General features: G+C 45.0%; 1 protein-coding gene across 1 annotated transcript; it reads left to right on the top strand.

The window, feature by feature from the left end:
• The first annotated feature begins 2,639 nt into the window (after positions 1–2,639).
• LOC146190873 (cell adhesion molecule DSCAML1-like) lies at positions 2,640–18,693 on the top strand. The gene is made up of 10 exons (XM_084600244.1): positions 2,640–2,766; positions 4,768–4,854; positions 5,594–5,664; positions 8,439–8,676; positions 9,014–9,112; positions 11,287–11,472; positions 13,801–14,091; positions 15,513–15,706; positions 15,928–16,063; positions 17,269–18,693. The coding sequence occupies exons 1-10, from the start codon at positions 2,640–2,642 to the stop codon at positions 17,724–17,726; spliced, it is 1,887 nt and encodes a 628-aa protein (XP_084456370.1). The 3' UTR covers positions 17,727–18,693.

Below are 18,693 nucleotides of genomic sequence, written 5' to 3'. Positions count from 1 at the left end.
CACATAACCTATTTTTTCTCCTCACGCACGAATTTGACCCTCCGCCCACTTCCCAGATCCAAGCCATAGTGGCCCTTGATGTGCGAAAAGCCTTTGATAACCTTGCCCACGATCCTCTATTAAACATCCTTGTCTCTACTGGCTGTGGTCCAAAGATGTATGGCTACCTCACAGCATTTCTCCGCGACCGTACGGCCAAGTTCCGTCTCCCCGATTTGATATCTGATCCTTTCCCCCTCACACGTGGTACTCCTCAGGGCGCTATTCTGTCACCCACCCTTTTTAACCTTGGAATGGCTCCTCTATCTCGTATTTTAGCGTCTATCCCAAACCTAAACACACATTCTATGCAGACGACCTTACTCTTTGGTGCACTTCTGGGTCTCCTGGAGCAGTAGAGGAGACCCTACAGCAAGGTATCGATGCCGTCGTTAGTTACCTTGATAAAGTAGGGCTATCTCCCGCACCTGAAAAATCCGAATTGCTGCTAATTGCAAAAACTCGCTATCAACGCCAACATAACCAGCTTATCAATCTCACAATGGCAGGTCACCCCATCTCTCGTGTATCATCCTGCCGGATCCTCGGACTTCATATCCATTAGTCAACCAATCAGACCAATGTATCTACAACCGTTAAAGTTTGCAATCAGCTTACGCATCTAGTTCGCCGCATAGTCAATAAGCACGCCGGGCTACGCGAGGGTCAAGTCAGGCAGCTTGTCCACGCATTAGCACTTAGCAAAATTTTATATACGATTCCTTACCTTACACTAACTTGTCGCCAAAGACATCAGATTGAGGTTGCGCTTCACATATTGTACAAGGCCGCCCTTAACGTCCCTGTACATACGTCCACGGAGCGCCTATACTCTACGGGGCTGTTCTTGCCCCTGGGAGACCTCATACAACAACATCGCGACCGGCAAATGGCACGTCTTTCTAGCACCAAACAAGGACATTGGATACTACAGCAGGTTGCACTCAAACCTATAGACCTCCCTATAATTACCCTTCCTTCTTCGCTCCCGGATAACCTCAGAATAATCCCCATTCCAAAAAACGTTGCACCCGACACTAACACAGGCAGACGTTACGCTCGCGTTTCCAACCATGTTCACCCAACAGATTCCACGATCATCTACACAGGTGCATCACGAACTAACGTCGGAGCGGCTGCTTACTCAATTCAGAGCTGTAGCGATGTAGTGACGCATACCCTCGGTCCTTACATAGATCCTCCTCCTACAGCGACTCTCGAGACCCTACCAATAGTTACCAGTATTCAAGACCTCGCACAAGCACCCCCTAACCCTTCAGGATATACCATATACACTGATTCAATACAAGCTATACGCGCCATTCACACGGGTCGCATTCCTGAAGAACTACACGATGATCTACACAGAGCTCTTACCAAACTACGTCCCCACACTGTAACACTGAGGTTGATTCCTGGTCACGCTGGAATCCCAGGCAATGAGGTAGTGCATCGCCTCGCCCGCGAACTTCAACACCGGGCGCCTGGGATTCCCTGGCCTTATCCACCAACGTGGGACACTACTCTTCACTACAAAAAAGAAATCAACGTTCACTACGACAACATTAGAGAAACTCTCCGTACACTTCCTCTTCCTGATAAATCTCTCACTACCACGCAAATCCGCATTCTTAGACGCATACAACTAAATACACTGCTTACTCCTGTCAGATCTTTTCTATACAGAATCATACATTCCCCTGCATGCCCAAATTGCCCAGAACACTATGCAAACTTGGAGCATTGCATCTTTTCATGCCCTGTCGCCCTCCAATCTCCTCACGTTCCACACCCTCCTCCCCAACGTGGCGGGCTTGGTTAGCCTCTGACCAGCTGCAAGGTCAGTTGGCCTTGGTGACCCTGGCCCAGGACATTCTTAACGCTTAATGTAATGCGTTAAATAAAGTTGTTTCCTCCTCCCTATCAGTTCTCGAAACACTAATGGCAGCGTTTGGGCGAGTTGGTCAGACATGTTAAACCTGGAAAGCGCATAAAAAACACACGGACAACAGCGCTTTCTTATGCGCTTTCCAGGTTTAACATCTCGAAACACATCGCGAAGAAAAAAATAATGTAAGAAACAAACCAATGTCAACACCAGTACCACCGCAATCATCAACATCGCCACCAGCATGGTGACGGTCAATGTAAAACAAATACCTGTGCAAATGATATTTGGTTAGTCCGATGCATCGTCAGCCTACCCACTATCCCTACACGGGTGACGGATCTGTTTCAAGGGCCTTTAAGGGTGAATTGAGGTTTCCAACAGCAAAATTATGTTTTCGTCAGTCTGTTGCTAGGTTTTTAATTTATGTATTGGAAACCCCTCGGGTATACGAGTAGTTATTACGGACAACCAAAATGATTACAGGTCTGGTTGCCTTTTCTGCTTATTCGTCCTCTGCCTATTCGTTCGCTCTCTCAAAGCGTTCGTTTAGGGAGCCAGCCTTCTCTCGCGCTCTTCTGCTCGTAAATCGTGGGCTTACTGTATGCTTCCAGATCTGAAACTTATCATTTTCACACAAGAAGGGAACACAGTAATAAATCGTAGCAATGCTCACTTCGTAATATGATCCTGTGCAATCTTCCAGCCAACCATGGACGAAGATTCATCAGTGAATCTGGAGCAAGTGAATCGCTCGGCGTCTGGAACATACCGATGTGAAGTGTCATCTGATGACCCTTCATTCCGTGCAGTTGCCGACAGCAAAGATCTTGTGGTAGGCAAGTAGCAGCATTTGTTTCGTCGGAGTAAGAAGGCGGCCACGCCCTGCCCTACACCGATCATGCCCGCCTTCACGTTATTCCCGGCATATACAGTGCACCAGCATAATTTTAGCATTTTTTTTTTAATTTACACCCTCCTTTTTATCTATCGTGTCCTAAAAGTTACAAAATAAATAAGTGCACTGTGCGAAGTAAATACTCCTGATTGCGGCTCCTAAAATAATTCTGAATGCTCACTTTATTACAATAAACTGCATATCCCGCTTCCTATAGTTCTTACAAAAGCGAAGTAAAACTGCTGTAGGCGCTAGCAATCTAAAAAAAAAAAAATATTGTAAGGTTATTAAACATAAGAGCAAACTACATCAGAAGCAGCGCTTTTGTGTGCCTTTTTTCTCTGTGTCGTCAATCGCGCTGCAGTTATGTAAGTAGAAAACCAACGCCTCTAACATACTGTATTGTGAAAAATCAGAAAGTTATGCAATAATTTCTATCGTGTTATTGTGTGTGCCAGAGTAGATGTGTAAGGTTTTAATCTTATATACATATTGAATTTAGCCCTACAGCTGCATTAATGTTACGGCAGAACCTTTTTTTTTTTTCTTTTTTCTTGCACATATACCAGCCTTTTAATTTCTTAAATGCAAGGACCAACGATGGTAAAGAGTAGAATTATGCTCCCAATCGTTATGATATGTCTTGTTTCCCGAGCTTAAAGATTTAACTCAGGAAATAGATTTAACTCAGTAGGACACCCAACCAGCATTCTCAATGACGTACGTGTCGCACGCTTCTATAACAATGGTTTTCACGAAATTAGCTTCGAAGAAAACAAAATCTAATTGGTCCCTAATGCTGCCGCTGTAATGGCTGCAATTTGACCCTGCGCCACGAGTGGTGCTGGATATCTGATTAGTTGTACTACAAGAGAGGAAGACGTGACACCGAATTTTGATCCTAGTAATAATGATGCCCGAATTTTAAAGCCTCCTAGCCGAGATTTATAGCAAAACTGTCCTAAAGCATCACATCGCTATGCGGCACTAAAGACTAACAGCGTATGCAATGTGTCATAGACGTTTTTTGTCTGACTATGCTGTGCTAGGGCATTGAAATAGTTATCGGCGGGCACGTCATTGGGAAAGGTCTCTTCCTAATACATTATACTGCGGCCACACACTGACGCAGTCAGAGGCACCAATTCACAGGAAAACAGCGTTCTTCCTACGCGGCAGTGACAGGACGTTTCGGTATTCTTTGTAAAGACTAAGTCAGAGCAAAGCCTTATGCGGGAACCAACAGAAGCGGCGTGTATGTCGCCGTTGTGTCTCCGCGCGTTCTCAACGAATAAAGGTTAAATTCTGTTTTCCGTAAACTTTCCGCATGATTCAATCAGTGAATGGTTTACAGAATGTATGCCCTTTTTGTATAAAACAAGTCAGAGCAAACCTTATGCGGGAACCAACCGAAGCGGCGTGTATGTCGCCGTTGTGTCTCCGCGCGTTCTCAACGCCTCCATCCGCTCTTTGTGTGTTGTCAGGCGCAGTTAACGCACAGTCGTACTGACTCGCTAATATTATTCAGTCATTGTACGGGTGACTGTATAGGTCCGCGGTAGCCAGCAGCCACTCGTAGCGGAAAAGCTGAAAACTAGAGAGAAGGCCATAAGAGAAGAAAAAGACTTGTTTGTGGAGGTGAGAAGTGTCTTTTGATGAAACACGAAGTAAGTTCAGATTTGTATCTCGTATAAGCCCTAAAACAAAGCGCCGTGGTTAGCGCTTTCTGAGCGTGATGGAGTAAGTAAGTTTTCTAAGACGGAGCGGTTTTGACTTAAGTCGTCGTGGGCCAAGCGCGGCAGCTTCAACGTGGGCACAGTATTACAACGCAACTAGGCAGTGTGTTGCAAATTTTCGCACAATCACTGGAAGTTTGACCCAGACGTCCGCTATTAACTGTCTTCTATGATTGGGCACTTGCCAATGGTCGATTTCTTTTCAGATTCCCCCGACGCTTCAGGTTCCCTGCAAGTTGTGGAAGCAGAAAGCCGGAGCGTAAAAGTGGGACGGAGCCGACCATTACGTGAAGGTAATAGCGCGATCAGCCGCTACGCTGTGCAGTACACATCTGACGGGTGTATAACGCCAGTCACCTATGCCCGTTTTCCCCGACGTATTCTAACCGTGATTTTATGACTAAATAATGTCAGTCGTCTAAAGGTTGAAATATTTTTACTTATTGTCCGCGATATTGACCTTCAATATTACCTAACCCCGTGAGTACAATGTGGTGTCAACACGACTCGTAAAACTACCAAAAATGCAATTGACAGCAGCATTGTGCAGACAAGAGAGTGCTGAAAAAAAATAACAAAATCAGCAACAAATGTTTGCAAACTATGTGACGAACCCTCTTCATTTTTAGACTCATATATTTAGGTTGACGATCGAGGCAAAAGAGGAGATCTATGCATAGTCCACTCCATAAATATTTTGATACAGCGCGCATGCCATGACTGTGTCCCATCCCTTGGCTTTTAAGGTCCTGTCTTTCACGCAGCAGCGTGGTACTCTAAAACAGTGAGTACCTGAGCGCTTTCAGATTTCTTCTATACTTAAATGTGTCCGCCATAGCTAGAATCAAAAATACACCCTACTCAATGCTCTGTCTCTGTTGCTCTTCCACTACAAGGTAAGGCTATTAGTGCAATATCATTACATCTGATTTTGCGTGCTAATTGAAGCGCATCTAAGGTGACGGTTAGTTATTAACTTAATATTTGATGACTCATTGCTCTTTTTTTTTTTCTTTTCCGCGCCCATCACAGCGCTGGGAGGACCGCCTACCGAAGTATCAGCGGAGGTACTCAGTGCACGATCGGTGAAGGTTACATGGAAGGTGAGAGCTCAACACTAAAGGTGCGCAGGCGTTATGTTGAACATCAATTCAATATTTCCGGAAGTAATTTTCAACCGCATCTGAACGGAACAGCAGTATACGATAGGTATCGAGGCGTTGCAAGTGATAAGAGATTATATCTGCTTAGGGCAGGTGGTGACCGCAGATACCGACCGCGATAATGAAATAACTAGAATAAAAAGAATTGGGGGAAGCGCGTTTGGCAGTTAGTTTCACATTATGAATTGCAGTTTACCAATTCTCCTTAACCAACGTAAGTAACAGCTTCATCTTACCGGTACTCACCTATGGGGCAGAAAAGTTGAAGCTTACGAAAAGGAAGCAGCAAGGAAGACAGCAAGGAAGCAGTGACCCCCACGCAACAAAGGTGTTTTAATGATATTTAGCCTAAATCAATACGAAGAAATAGGCATGGGCAGGGCATTTAATGCGAAGGCAAGATATTTGCATTTCAAGAGAAAGCTAACTTAAATGAGGGCGAAAGAATATTTGGTGGGCGGATGAGATTTTATGGTGTATTATGGGCTGTTCGGCAAGTTTTTTTGACAAGATGGATGTAACCAGCGCCGAGACAGGGACAAAGATTGGACGCAACACACATAAGGTGCTCTAACAACCGACAGTTCCTTGAACACCGATTATATATCGCCGGCCAAGTTAAAAACAAGAAAAATATTCACATCATGCAGGTCTTACGAGAATACGCACCGTTTATGGACTGGACCCCAGAAACGCTGATTCATTTGCCTATAACTACACTGAGGGACTACTTAGGCAAGATTAGCGACGCTTTCTGATTTCTACAGATTCAAGTGTTTCTCTGTTTTTTTGGCTTCTAGCTCTTTTCAGTGCACAGATTTTCTTTAAATCGGGTTGGCATCCATGATATTTTTTATATCTTTTGCAGTGACCGCCAATGTCTCCGCAACAAATTGAAAAGTTTTCAGGTATGCGGAGTCCGCAACTGGCACAGGACAAGGATAATTGGAGAGATATGGAAGAGGCAATGGGCATAATGGGGTTAACGTCGGCGCTGATGATGATGTTACATTACTTTACGTTATTTTATGCTATCTTATCTAAAATTTAACGTCCCGCAGCGACTAATGCTATGACTTATGCCGTATTGGAGGGTTTCAGATTAATTTCGACCATCCAGGGATATTTACCCCCCACTGCCATTGCAGTGAAGGTATACATTGAAGGAATATGGGAGGGGTCTTCGCCCTGCAGGTTTAGTCCGGCTGATGATGATGCCATTGCAGAGCATATGAGCCTGTTTTGAGCTTCGCTTCCATCGCGTGCATTGAAACGGGGGCCATCGCGGCCGGTTTCGAATCCTGATACTCCTGCTTAGTAGCCGATCGTCTTACCTCTGAGCCACCGCGGTTGCTAGAGACACTGCACACACGCCCGTCTAGTTATTTCTCTTGGTACAAAATCGATTTTATACTCCATTTCGAAGGCTGCTTGCCACGCTACAAAAGGTAAGGGCTGTCTGGACCTACCAGGGTAGCGTACTACATGACTCAGCAAAGTACGAGCAGCACTGCCATGAATTTCGTGCCACTGGTATTCGCATATATTGTGCTTACCTTTCCCAGCGCTGCAAACAGGTTATGAAACGAAGTATATATGGCACTTCGTCAGCAGATGTTTGTGCGGTAGCTAATGACGCATTTGTAGTAGAGAAAGTTGTATATAAATGTTTTCCCACAACTTAATTCAAATTCTTGAACCCTACACTGAGACCCCCTCAATCACCGTGTTGACGTGAATGGCAGAACAGCATAGATTTTGATATTCGCAGGCAGGAAACAAATAGCTCTGTCGTCTCATGGCACTTTACCTGCGAAGTCGGCCGGTGGTGGCGATTCTTCGGCCTCTTCTAGCCTATATGAAGCTTCGATTTCAGTAATTTCAGCTTCCTTGTCGTTATGTTGGGGTAGTGTATTGATATATGTGTATCGGGCAGTCTGTCGCTGTGGCACGCACGCGCATTAACCAAGCGACCAAGCAGTGTGGAGCACGCCGCTCTTTGATACACGATAATGCATTCTCCCTCTTACGCACCGAGTGGGCGATAAAGACACTCGCTCACTGTTCCCTGGCTGCGTCTACGCTTCTCATTGGCAAGCCCTACCATATGAAAGAAGCCAGCTTCTTTTTGTCCCCATCGGATACGCGAAGCGTCACTGCCAGCATTTCTCAATTTAGTGTCGACAGCAGTTCTGTAAAAGCGCTTATTTGCCACTGTGCTTCTCTCTGAAGGTGAATGCCATGATCCGCTCGCTTAATGCGCTGAATCAGATCAAAGCCATTTTTTATGGCTCTATTCGTCCCTGCTCGGCGTCCTTGCTCTCGTTCACCCACTTAAATGAGTTATTAGCCTCACCTGAGTTCAGCCGTTCTGAACCGCAACTCTTTGCTCAGCGGAGACAAAATTGCCTGCGTGTACGGAGACGAGAGCTCGCTTGCACCATGCGCAAGGCGCCCGTGCACTATAAAAGCAAGCTTCCCGTGTACTGTACGATGTCGGTGCACATTAAAGACTCCCAGGTGGTCGAACTTTATCTAGCTCTCCACTACGGCGTCTCTCATAGCCTGAGTCGCTTTCGGATGTTAAACCCTAAAACCCAAACTAAACCATACCTAAAACCTGACCGGTCACGCTAGTTGGTGTAAAATCGTAGAACTTTGGACTTCAATATCGAAAGTAGTAAAATTTATGGGCACTCGTTTCTATGGCGCAGCCACCGAGCCCGACCTCCGGCTCCGGCGAAATTCGAGGTTACTACATCGGCTACCGGCCTGCAACACCGGAGGGACCATACCTGTACAAGGCCACTGACGTTCCCGTCGAAGAACGCGGGCAGTACTTGTTGACGTCACTCTCGCCAGCCACGCGATACAGCGTTATCCTGCAGGCGTACAGCGACCAGGGCGCCTGGACACGGTCCGACGAGGTGATCTTCGAAACGTCTAACAGCGGTATGCAGTGAGCTCGGCTTTCGAGCAACTTTGAGCACATTTCGACTGAGTGACCAAAATTGTGACTGAAATATGCGTCCTCGAAGGAACTTTAGGCGAATTGCAGGCGCGCTAGTGTAATCTTATTTTTCTATGTGTAGCTTTGATTCTAAGCGCTTAAAGGTTGTCACCAAGTGCCATTACCAGCTACTGTTTCTATAGGTCGTTAATGTCCACATTGCTTATTCTGTTTTCTGTTGAAATCATTTGCTTCTCTTCAAACCGGCCTCTCTTCCATTTTTGCTATTCTTTCGTACTCTCGCACGTGTGCAGACAAAGCTGAAACTCCTTTCCGCAGATCCTCCGTCGGCGCCGCTCCTCAAAGTTGCCGGGACTGGCATCACGTCAGTGTCGCTCACATGGAAACAGCCGCAAGAGGATTTGAACCCCGTAACAGGTGAGACTGCATTTCAGGCTTCAGAAAAAAATTAGAAATTAATCAAGACTTGGGTAGCTCGTGTACTCCTGACGATTCGTTGATTGAAACACGTTTATTGACAGCCCTGATTCATGCACTTTTGCTTCTGGCATCTGTGCGGACATCTGGCCCCACCACAGTCACGGCGGCCTATGCGTTTGCGGCCTATTTACTCATACCTCGCCAGATTCCGCAATTTCACGGTGATGAACTCATATAGTATCAAATTTTTCGGTTTGAGAAATTAGAGAAAAACTCGGCCTCCCATAAGACGTGAAGGCAACTTTAGGCACAAAGAAAAAGCACTGTGTCGCTTCTTGGCGAATCAACGTCACAGTGGCTTTCTACATCATTCTTGCACAACGGCCATGCAAAGGAATTTCGCGGAGTGAAAAAATGCCCTCAAGTACCCCAGAGAACGGATATAGAAAACGTCTGTGCAGCAAGAGCAGCGAGCGCCTTTGGTCCCATAACACTCGCCTGGCAGCGTGAGGCACCGGGTTCGACTCACAGTACCGCTGGACAAGCAGAAATTTTGAAATGAATACAGGTTGCTCGGCTTTCATTTTTATTACGACTTAATTTCTGCATTGAATAGCTGTAACCTTGCGGCAGTAGTGAGGTGATGAAGAAGAGGGAGGGAGACCGCTTTCCTATTCTTTCTCGAGGCTGGTTGGTATCAAGGTCGGTTCAGCAAAGAAGCGACCAAGCTCTTCTTTTTCATTGAAATAATATCAATCTTAAAGTAATTTCGAAATAATATTTCTAAATATATGGCACTGTATCAAAGTCGAGGCGCGTTTTGATAATTCTTTATTCTATAACTGATTTTAAGGCGTACAGTTCGAGCGCTATTTTAATCACTTTGTCTCCTCTGATTTACTTTCAGGTCCACCGTGAACGCAAAAAAAGGAAAGCCACAATTTTCTGCGTTTTTCTGTCCTTCGTTAACATTACAGTACTCCAAAGATAGCGCACATGATGGCAATTGTGAGGCTTAAAATTTGCTTCCCATTTATGGTACACAGGTTCGCGAAAGTATAATTGCGCAGGAATTTCTCAAGTGCCAGAGATAGCGTCAACAGAATAAAGTCGCTGGAAAGAAAACAACGAGGCAAAAGGAGCTGGTAATTATCCGTTGTCACATAGGCTGCACGGCGCCTTTAAAATAACAGTATTTTGAGCTTTAAAATGAATAAAAAAATTATAAATATCGCGAAAGTTCATTACTAATAGTCCTGATTATATTTATTCGTTTTTATCATCTTAGTTGTGAAGATGACGTGAATGTTTTCAAATTTTCAAGCGTTTGCTTCAAAGAAACGACTTCTTCGAAGAAGTTGCCGAATAATTAAACTTGTGTTCAGAGCTTAAATTCTTTTTTTAAAAGAGCCTTTATAAATTCCTATTCTCGCTCTAAATTAGAGCGATTTCTAAACGCAGCATTTGGTTTATGAGGCCACAAACACTGTACGCCAATTCCGCACTTGCTGCAGACGCGACAAATGTCAAGCAACCTAGACCGACTTTTCTTTTCTTCTTTTATTTTTGCTGTACCATAATTTTTATCGGGTGGTGCTTTGAAGAAGGATTTTTAGCAATGAACAGATTCTGAGAAATACATTCCGATCATCCACTCTCCAAATTTTGAAAACACTTGAAACTTCCTTAGCAGTGCATGGTCACTGCGCTGCTGTGAGAATATTCTGTACTATTCTTAATATCGCAATTTAAGTTCCTGGTAATTGATCCTACAGAACTAGCACACATAAAGACGAGGACCACGAAAAGAAAACAACACAACCCTACGCTGTGTTCTACCGATACACTCGCCTTTTTAAGCGCTAATCCTCAGGGTAGCTTCATAGTGTCCTCACCGCGCAAAACAAAACAAAAAAAGTGAGTACCTTGCCTGTTTTGTTTTGCTGTGTGGTATGTATCATTTCATAGAAACTGCTTTCTGTCCCTTTGAAGTTTAATACATTGAATACTCAACGCACAAAGTTACAGTGCTTTTGATTTATCTAGCGTAGCATTTCTGGAAAATGCTTGACCCTGTGAAGGCGGTAGCCGAGTTCCAGGGGCCGTGCCTTATTGGGAATTCCTCTCTCCCCGAGTGATGATTTGTTGTGCGCGGACGACTCACCGCGCAGGCTACTACGTGCGGCACCGTGAAGCAGACGGCGAGTGGAACGAGACGCACGTCCTGGGCAAGCGACGCTCGCTCACTGTGGACAAGCTCCAGTGTGGCTCCAAGCACCAGTTCGCCGTCCGCGGCTACAACGAGGCGGGAACTGGCAACCTGAGCGAAACGGTCACCGTCAGGACCGATGGCACTAGTGAGAGCTGAGCGCAGTGCCTCAGTTTTCCTTTCGCCTTTTCATTGCTTTTCTTTTTTTTTTCTTCTTTTTTTTTGTGTGTGTGTGTGGGTAGATGAGGGGGGGGGGGGGGGGGGGGAGCAAGTATAAACGCATCACCACAAACGCAAAGCCTGTTTCGCACGCAAGCAAAAACGTTAGCAATTTCTGCCGCGGCGACGCACAAATCTGCTTTCTGCTGTCGTGACGGCTCGAGCGGCGAGAGCGACGAAGTTGCAACACGTTGAAACTTTCACTCCGTCGCTGCCGCTCGCTGCTTAATTCGATTAATCGCTCGCATCTGAACCAGCCTTAACGTGACCGCATGTACAGCTTCCTATAGTCAGGTGCGCAAGATATACTTTTTTATTATAATGTTTTCTAAATAGGTTAACCGCATAAAGTTGACAGAAACAACACGACTTCGAAAGCACGGGTACTTACTTGTATTACTGACGTAATGTGACAGCAAGAGCAGCTCTCCTTGGTCTAGGGCCGAGGATATAGTACTTTCTTGCTTTTTGTTATATTTTACAATAAGTTAACAGCAACGAGTTGATGACAGGAACAACGCGACTTCTAAAAATAGGTGCCTGACGCTAAAGCCTACTTCTTATGCCTGTGAAAGCTTAAAACTTTATTTGCGGCGTAGCAAGTATTCTTTCGCGAACTTCCACATTTGAGTTAAAAGGACGTGGTTATTTTGCATCGTACGAGACAGCTCGCAAAAATCAGCCAACATGGCTTCTTGCTTCGACTTCTCGGGGGCTAAATTCGTACCCAAGCATGTTTACCAAAGTCGATATTGCTGCTCATCTTCAGATAGAGTGGCGTCTGCGCAGGAAACCCCGCATGCATTTTATCATTTCAAACTGCGACAAAGCTAACGCCCCCACCTGATAAAAAGAAGGAGCGTATGTTGCATTGCTAAACGCGAACCGTAATATTCCTAAAGCGAGTAAATCGCTCGCTTATTCGCGCTGACATTAGGACAGCCTACGACTATCTATCGCTTTTAATACCAGTTTTCTGATGTGCTTTGCCTTATCCGATGATAATTAATTGGAAATCAGCGTCATCTGCAGCATTGGCCCCACTTAAGAAGCCTTATTTTGGGTCGGCGATCCTGCAGACAACGGGGATTTCGAATTCATTCAGATTGAATAAAGCAAATATACATCTTCCAAACTGTCATTAAAAACAATATACGGTTGTATGCTATCTGTGTGCCGAATTTCATCGCGAATAAGCGAGCGATTTACCCGATTTAATCATATCATGGTTCGCGTTTAGCGTTGCAACAGCCGGTATAATGCTCTCAGACTTTTGCCTTTTTGCGGGGCGAAGAAGAAATGGCAAGTTCCGAGGTCCGCCTGTATCACATGACAGCAGACGTCACGCAAGCCCGCTATTCCATATTCAGATTAACTGGGCAATTCTCTCCTTCGGCAGGTTTCTGCCGCATCAATCGAAGAAAGTGGTCCGGTTTGCCCCATCCAGCTAGTATTTATACGTGTTTGTGTTGCAATATGGCAGACAAGCCCGGTCACTGTTGTGAAAAAAGACGTCGACCGCGGAACGTAGAGTATCTGCCTCGCATTCAGAAGGGGTTGGAATCGTTCCCCAGTGCCGCCAGAAGCCTACCGGTTTTCTATCAATGTAACTTTCCTCAGCCTGGTACTTCGCCATTCTGGAGTGAAATGCTTGAAAAAAAAGAAAATTTGGCCAACCTCAGTACACTATATTAATAATATATCCTTAGGATTCATTGGAACGGTACAATGACACTATTATAGGAAAGCAGACTGATAGAAAGAGTGCTGCAGGCGGATAGAAGAAAGGCGTTCTTTCTATCCGTCTTGTTCCTTGAGGTCGTGTCATTGCACTGCTGCAATGAATAGCACAAACCAACTAGCCCTACAGCAAGTACTTATATCTAGCTTGTGAGACAGAAACATTGTTTTCGCAGTGAATTCCATCGTGCCCTTTCTTTTCTGCACGCGCGTATGTGTATGATAGAAGTTTGAAAGTGAGTAGACGCAACAGTTCATCTTTAAAGTTTGTTTCGCTGACATTTCAGGGAATGGCTTGCATTCCTTCTTTTCCTGGCTAAACAACATTACAGCACTGGCGTGCATTACATGCTGCGCTCCTGAGTATGTCTGCCACTTTGAGTTCCCCTCCATGAAAGTAGTCGGCAATCGATGGCGCGATTTCAACAGCTTCCAGGGCGGACGCAAATGATATGACCTTTTCTTTTGACGGCGCAATGGGAGCTTCAACAGGATGCCGTGCTTGCCGCCTGCGCAGCTCCCGTGGCGCCCGACCGGCAGTCGCTGCTGCAGCCCCAGGTCAGTTCGGTGGCGGTGACGCTTGGCGCATGGCACGATGGCGGCTGCCCCATCCACCTGTTCAGGGTCCAGTACAGGCGCCTTCTGGACAAAGAGTGGACTGTACTGGGCACGGTGCCCTCGCGTGACTCCCAGATCACCATATCTGACCTCTCGCCGGACACTGCGTACTTGCTCTTGGTGACGGCTCACAACGACGTAGGCGCCACCGACGCGGAATACGAGTTCACCACGCTCCCCGTGCCCAGAGGTGCTGTACACCCCTTATGAAAATGGTCTACAGGCATTTTGTGAACTCTTTATAGGCTATGTAGCCACCTTCAGATCTATTGCTTTTTGTCTATAGACCATCTACGGAATACCTGTGGAGTAGAGGCTTCAGTCTTCTCACATTTTTTGGTCCATAAACAATACATATGTTATCTATAAACTGAAGTCCATGAGAACGTTCATTTATTTCCTCTATAATTGTCTATATACTGTCATAGATCATGTTAAATCTGTCTATGGACAGTATATAGACGAAAATAAAGCTAGTGTGCGGCCATAGATCTATTGTTTTCAGACCTTCTTGGCAAAAGTTTATAGAAAGTCTATGGACTGTCTAAAAATTCTGTGAGACACCAAGAACGCGTTTGGTTTTCCCGTAGCATTGTTAAAACTGAAGGCATGAGTGATTACTGTCGACTGATATTATACAAACACGCATAAAATACATCATTCCTTGATTATAAGATAAATTTCTTTCAGCACAAAGAACAGGGTGATATCAGAGGGCCGCCAATCTACTGCGGACGACAAGGTCTTTCGTGTTTTGCTGTTACACATATGCCAGTAGCTGGGAAGGAAGTGTCTTGTCAAAAAACGAAGTGTGACTCCCCGGAGTTTTTAACAGTCCTGTGGGTGTCGTGCCCGCACTGATTTTGTTTTGCTCGCGTTCAGCTGCACCTACCCAAGATAGGGAATCAGCCAAGACTCCGAAGGCGTACTTTGCCTGATCAGCATGACATGATTATTTTCAAGAACTGAAGGCAGGCAGCACTGAAATGAAGATAAGACAGAATAGAACGTTCAGTATGCTAAATGGCAAAAAAAAGGAAAACAAATGCCGCTGTATGTTGCCAGAGAACATAAAAACATAAGCGTGTTTTGACATTTCCACACATCACGAGTTTCGCATATTGATTTGCTTCGCGCAATAAAGGTCTCGTATCTAGGATTCCCGCACTATTTTGGCGTATGTATGGAGAGGTTACAGGCCCCCGGCACAGCGTTGAAGGCCCCCATTCGGCAAAAAATGTGGCGTCGGTGCTATGTCAAGAAAATACTGATTAGTTGTGAGGGGTGTCACGTCAGAACCAAACAATGTTGCTGAAAAGAAAAATAGGCTACTCAAATACTTAAATCGAACCTCTGTTCCTGGGCACGCAAGCCAGGCAAGGAGCATTTATGTCACAAAGAACGCTGACGCGTATAAAAGCACTGTTAGGTACCTTAAGCGCCCCTCCCCGTTTTCGGTACAGTTGCTTCCTTCTGGATATTTTCTCAAGGCTTTTATCTCCACCCATTATTTTCAAAGTAGTTCAGATATAAGACGAGCACGAGTTTGGCCTCATATTAAACGCCACACAGGTGCTACGTTTTTAACGGATCTGTAATTTTGCATTCCAGAAAAACTCGCAAATATGGATGTCCCTCTAGCCGGAGTGTTGGGTGAAGAAGTGAGCCTCTTCTGCTCGCACGACTTCGAAGGAGTGCCGCTACACAGCGTCAAGTGGTTCAAGGACAACCAAGAGTTCTACCGCTTTGTGCCGAGTATGGTGCCACCTGCAAGAGCCTCCAAAGTGGAAGGCGTGATCGTGAACGTAAGTTGGCTGCACTCTAGTATACAGGAACAATTACCTTTGTCACAATGCATACCAGGCACAAATAAGACGCTGCGAGGATTGAACACGATATTTTGAATTTTGATTTTTTTATGGGCAATTCTCGAATGAATTTCGACACATCAGGCTAAGAGGGAATTTCGCCCCGCCAGGGGAGAAAGTACAGGCCTCTGTTAACGGTATTCTTATGCGTCTTGAAGGAACTGCACTCGAATGCTTCCTCGGTCCACCTCGAGCAACTCTCTGCGTCCACCGGTGGAACGTACCGCTGCGAGATCAGCTCCGGGCCTCCTCTGTACCGCACAGCGGTGGACGAGATGGACCTGGTCATTGCTGGTAAACCATTTGAATGCTGCAAGCTTACACAGTTGACAAGCTCCAATACTGAAGATGTCCTCTTGTCTCTGTTTATTGGTTATCCTATATGTTAACGCTATTTCGCACTTTGTTCTATAGAGGCCAGTTTTGGTTGCATGCAGGACAACAGTAATTTATCAAAATTAGAAGTCCAAACTGCGAATTTTGCCTGCGAACTTTAGCAGAGTTTTAGGCACTTGATGAAATTGCTATCTTTTATGATAATGGTACATTTCGAAATGAACTTGAAGCCATATACAGAGCATGTGCAAAGTTAGTGGTACTGTGCATCTGCATGTCGAGATTGTAAGTGTTTCACAGACCTTGAAATTCGGTTCGCACTAAGATGTTCAATGGTACCTTCATTCGTCACGATATTTTGCTAAGAAGTATACACTACCACAAGCTACATATCAGCCTGAGGTGCCCTAGAGACTCCTTTTTCTCACAATTACATGCCATGAACATCTACATCTTAGCAATATGACATGTCCCATGTTCAAGTTATCGCTTGCCTTAGTTTCTTTTTTTAATCTTTTCTGTGCGCAACAACTCGGCACGTTTGCTGCATGTCGACCCCTAGAGCTAACTGACCATGCACATACTCTGTATATTTTTTTAATAAATAAGTATCGCAAGCAGTTTCTACCACACATGAGGTTATTTGCGCATACGCAAAGCCGTAGTTCACTGAGATATCTCATCAAACAGTTTCATCCAACGGAGAAGAAAGTAATAGCTGAAAGTGCTTAGGCCACCATACACTTCCGTCAGTTGGTGCGAAAGGCTGCAGGCATGCTAGCCAGCCACTTAAGAATTTATTAGGTGACATTAAATTCAACGTGAATGAAATTGATGTGTGAAGGCCTCCGAAGGGAATTCAGATTCTAAGCAATAGTAGTTTAATTCTATATTTAGGAGCAAATTAAGCGTTTACCAGGTTGGCAACTGTACATACCAGCTCAATTGGTACGTACAGCTAGGGTTTATAAAGAAGCGTTTCTTTTGCCAGTAAAAAAATAGCCGCTGATTGTCGTGTTGACATTCCTGTGGAAGGATCTGTTTTCTGGCATTATAGGCCTGACCAAATGCTGCTTCTGAGTGGATATTTTCTAACATGTGCATCTCATGTTGTAGCGCGTGCCTTTATTTTTCTTTTCTTTTTTTTTTTTCTGCATGCGCAGAACGTCTGCCAGCAACGCCTCGCTTGTCGACCGACAAAGAAGTCTACCAGTTAGGGGACACTGCGCACCTCACATGCACCGCAGTTGGTTCCAAGCCCCCTCTGGGGCTTTTCTTGTTCATTAACGACAAGCCCGTGGATGACCTCAAGGCCAGTCTGGACACCGACCCACACGGTCTCCAGACTCTTACCGTGCGCATGAGCTTCCTGCCTGAACAGAAAAAATCGGAAGACGGCAGCATTCGAGTCAAGTGCACGACTGCCTCACGGCGCATTTTCGAGACAGTGGAAGTGGAGATCAAAGTGCAGTCGCAACAGCGACAGCCCTCGAATGAATATTATCAGAAGGACGAGTGCCTGGCCAAGGCACTGGCAATCATTGAAAAGGCCTGGGTAGCTTTTTCCGAAGGGCACGCTCGAAGTGATTCCGTGAAACAAAAAATGCGCGAAGACATGTAAATGTGTGCGACCCCTTGAAACAGTATCGAGCAGAATGGCGCCTCCGCAACAGAACATCGGCGTCTTGCAGTAATAACACAAAAAGGCACAATACGTTTGCCAAAAATATGAATGAGAGATTGGGCACAGCAGATCGTCGCCATTCTCTAAACCAAGTCACTCGCTTGATGCACCAAACTGCGCAAACATTGTGACATTTCCATTTTCATTATTGAAGAACAATCAATGCATATTGGGCATTATAATCCCGCGTTCTTCACCACCGAAACGTCGCACTGCTGTTTAAGCAGCTTGCATCTGCTGACCAAAAAAATATATATAAAACGGAAGTCCTCGTGAGCTCAGCAGAATATGCAAGTCCAGCTTTGTGGGACACATTTTAATTATGAGGCAATGACGTGCTGTTGTGCACGTGTTGATGAGAATCGTATAAGCTTCCGATCTGTAGCAAAAATGGGCTTTTAAAATTTTTCTACCGCTCGTTACGAGTAGTTAAAAATGCCATATAAAACCAATGGCCTGCATTTTTGAAAACACTTTTGGTGCAACTGCGGAATATTGTAAGACACTTTTTATAAACATACTGAAATAAATCATCTAACCTTCCCTAAGTAGCAAAGTTTTGCTTCTGAAGTTTGTCCTACGCTCAGTCTGCAGCAAATAATCAAGACTACCATAAAAACTAAATATTGTGCTGCATTTTTAAGTAATTATGAGTCAACTTCAACTGTGAAATATTGAAAAATACTTTTTTGAGCATACTGATGGAAAATATTGAAGCCTCCTATGCGTAGCAAATTGTTACTTCTGTGATTTATCCTCCACACACAACGAGTGATTATGATTGCCATTTAACTCCAATGGGGTGCGTCCTTGAAAACAAATAGCAACAAAACTCAAGCCTGACGAGGCAGAATCTGCGGATATATTGATTGCTGTGGTGCAGTTTACAGTATGTGAAAATAAA

Source organism: Amblyomma maculatum, chromosome 4 (genome assembly GCF_055883805.1).
Source record: "Amblyomma maculatum isolate TAMU_Amacu chromosome 4, ASM5588380v1, whole genome shotgun sequence".
In the NCBI taxonomy this organism is placed as follows: domain Eukaryota; kingdom Metazoa; phylum Arthropoda; class Arachnida; order Ixodida; family Ixodidae; genus Amblyomma; species Amblyomma maculatum.
Note: the sequence above shows the minus strand (reverse complement) of the source record. Positions and strands in the feature narration are given on the sequence as shown.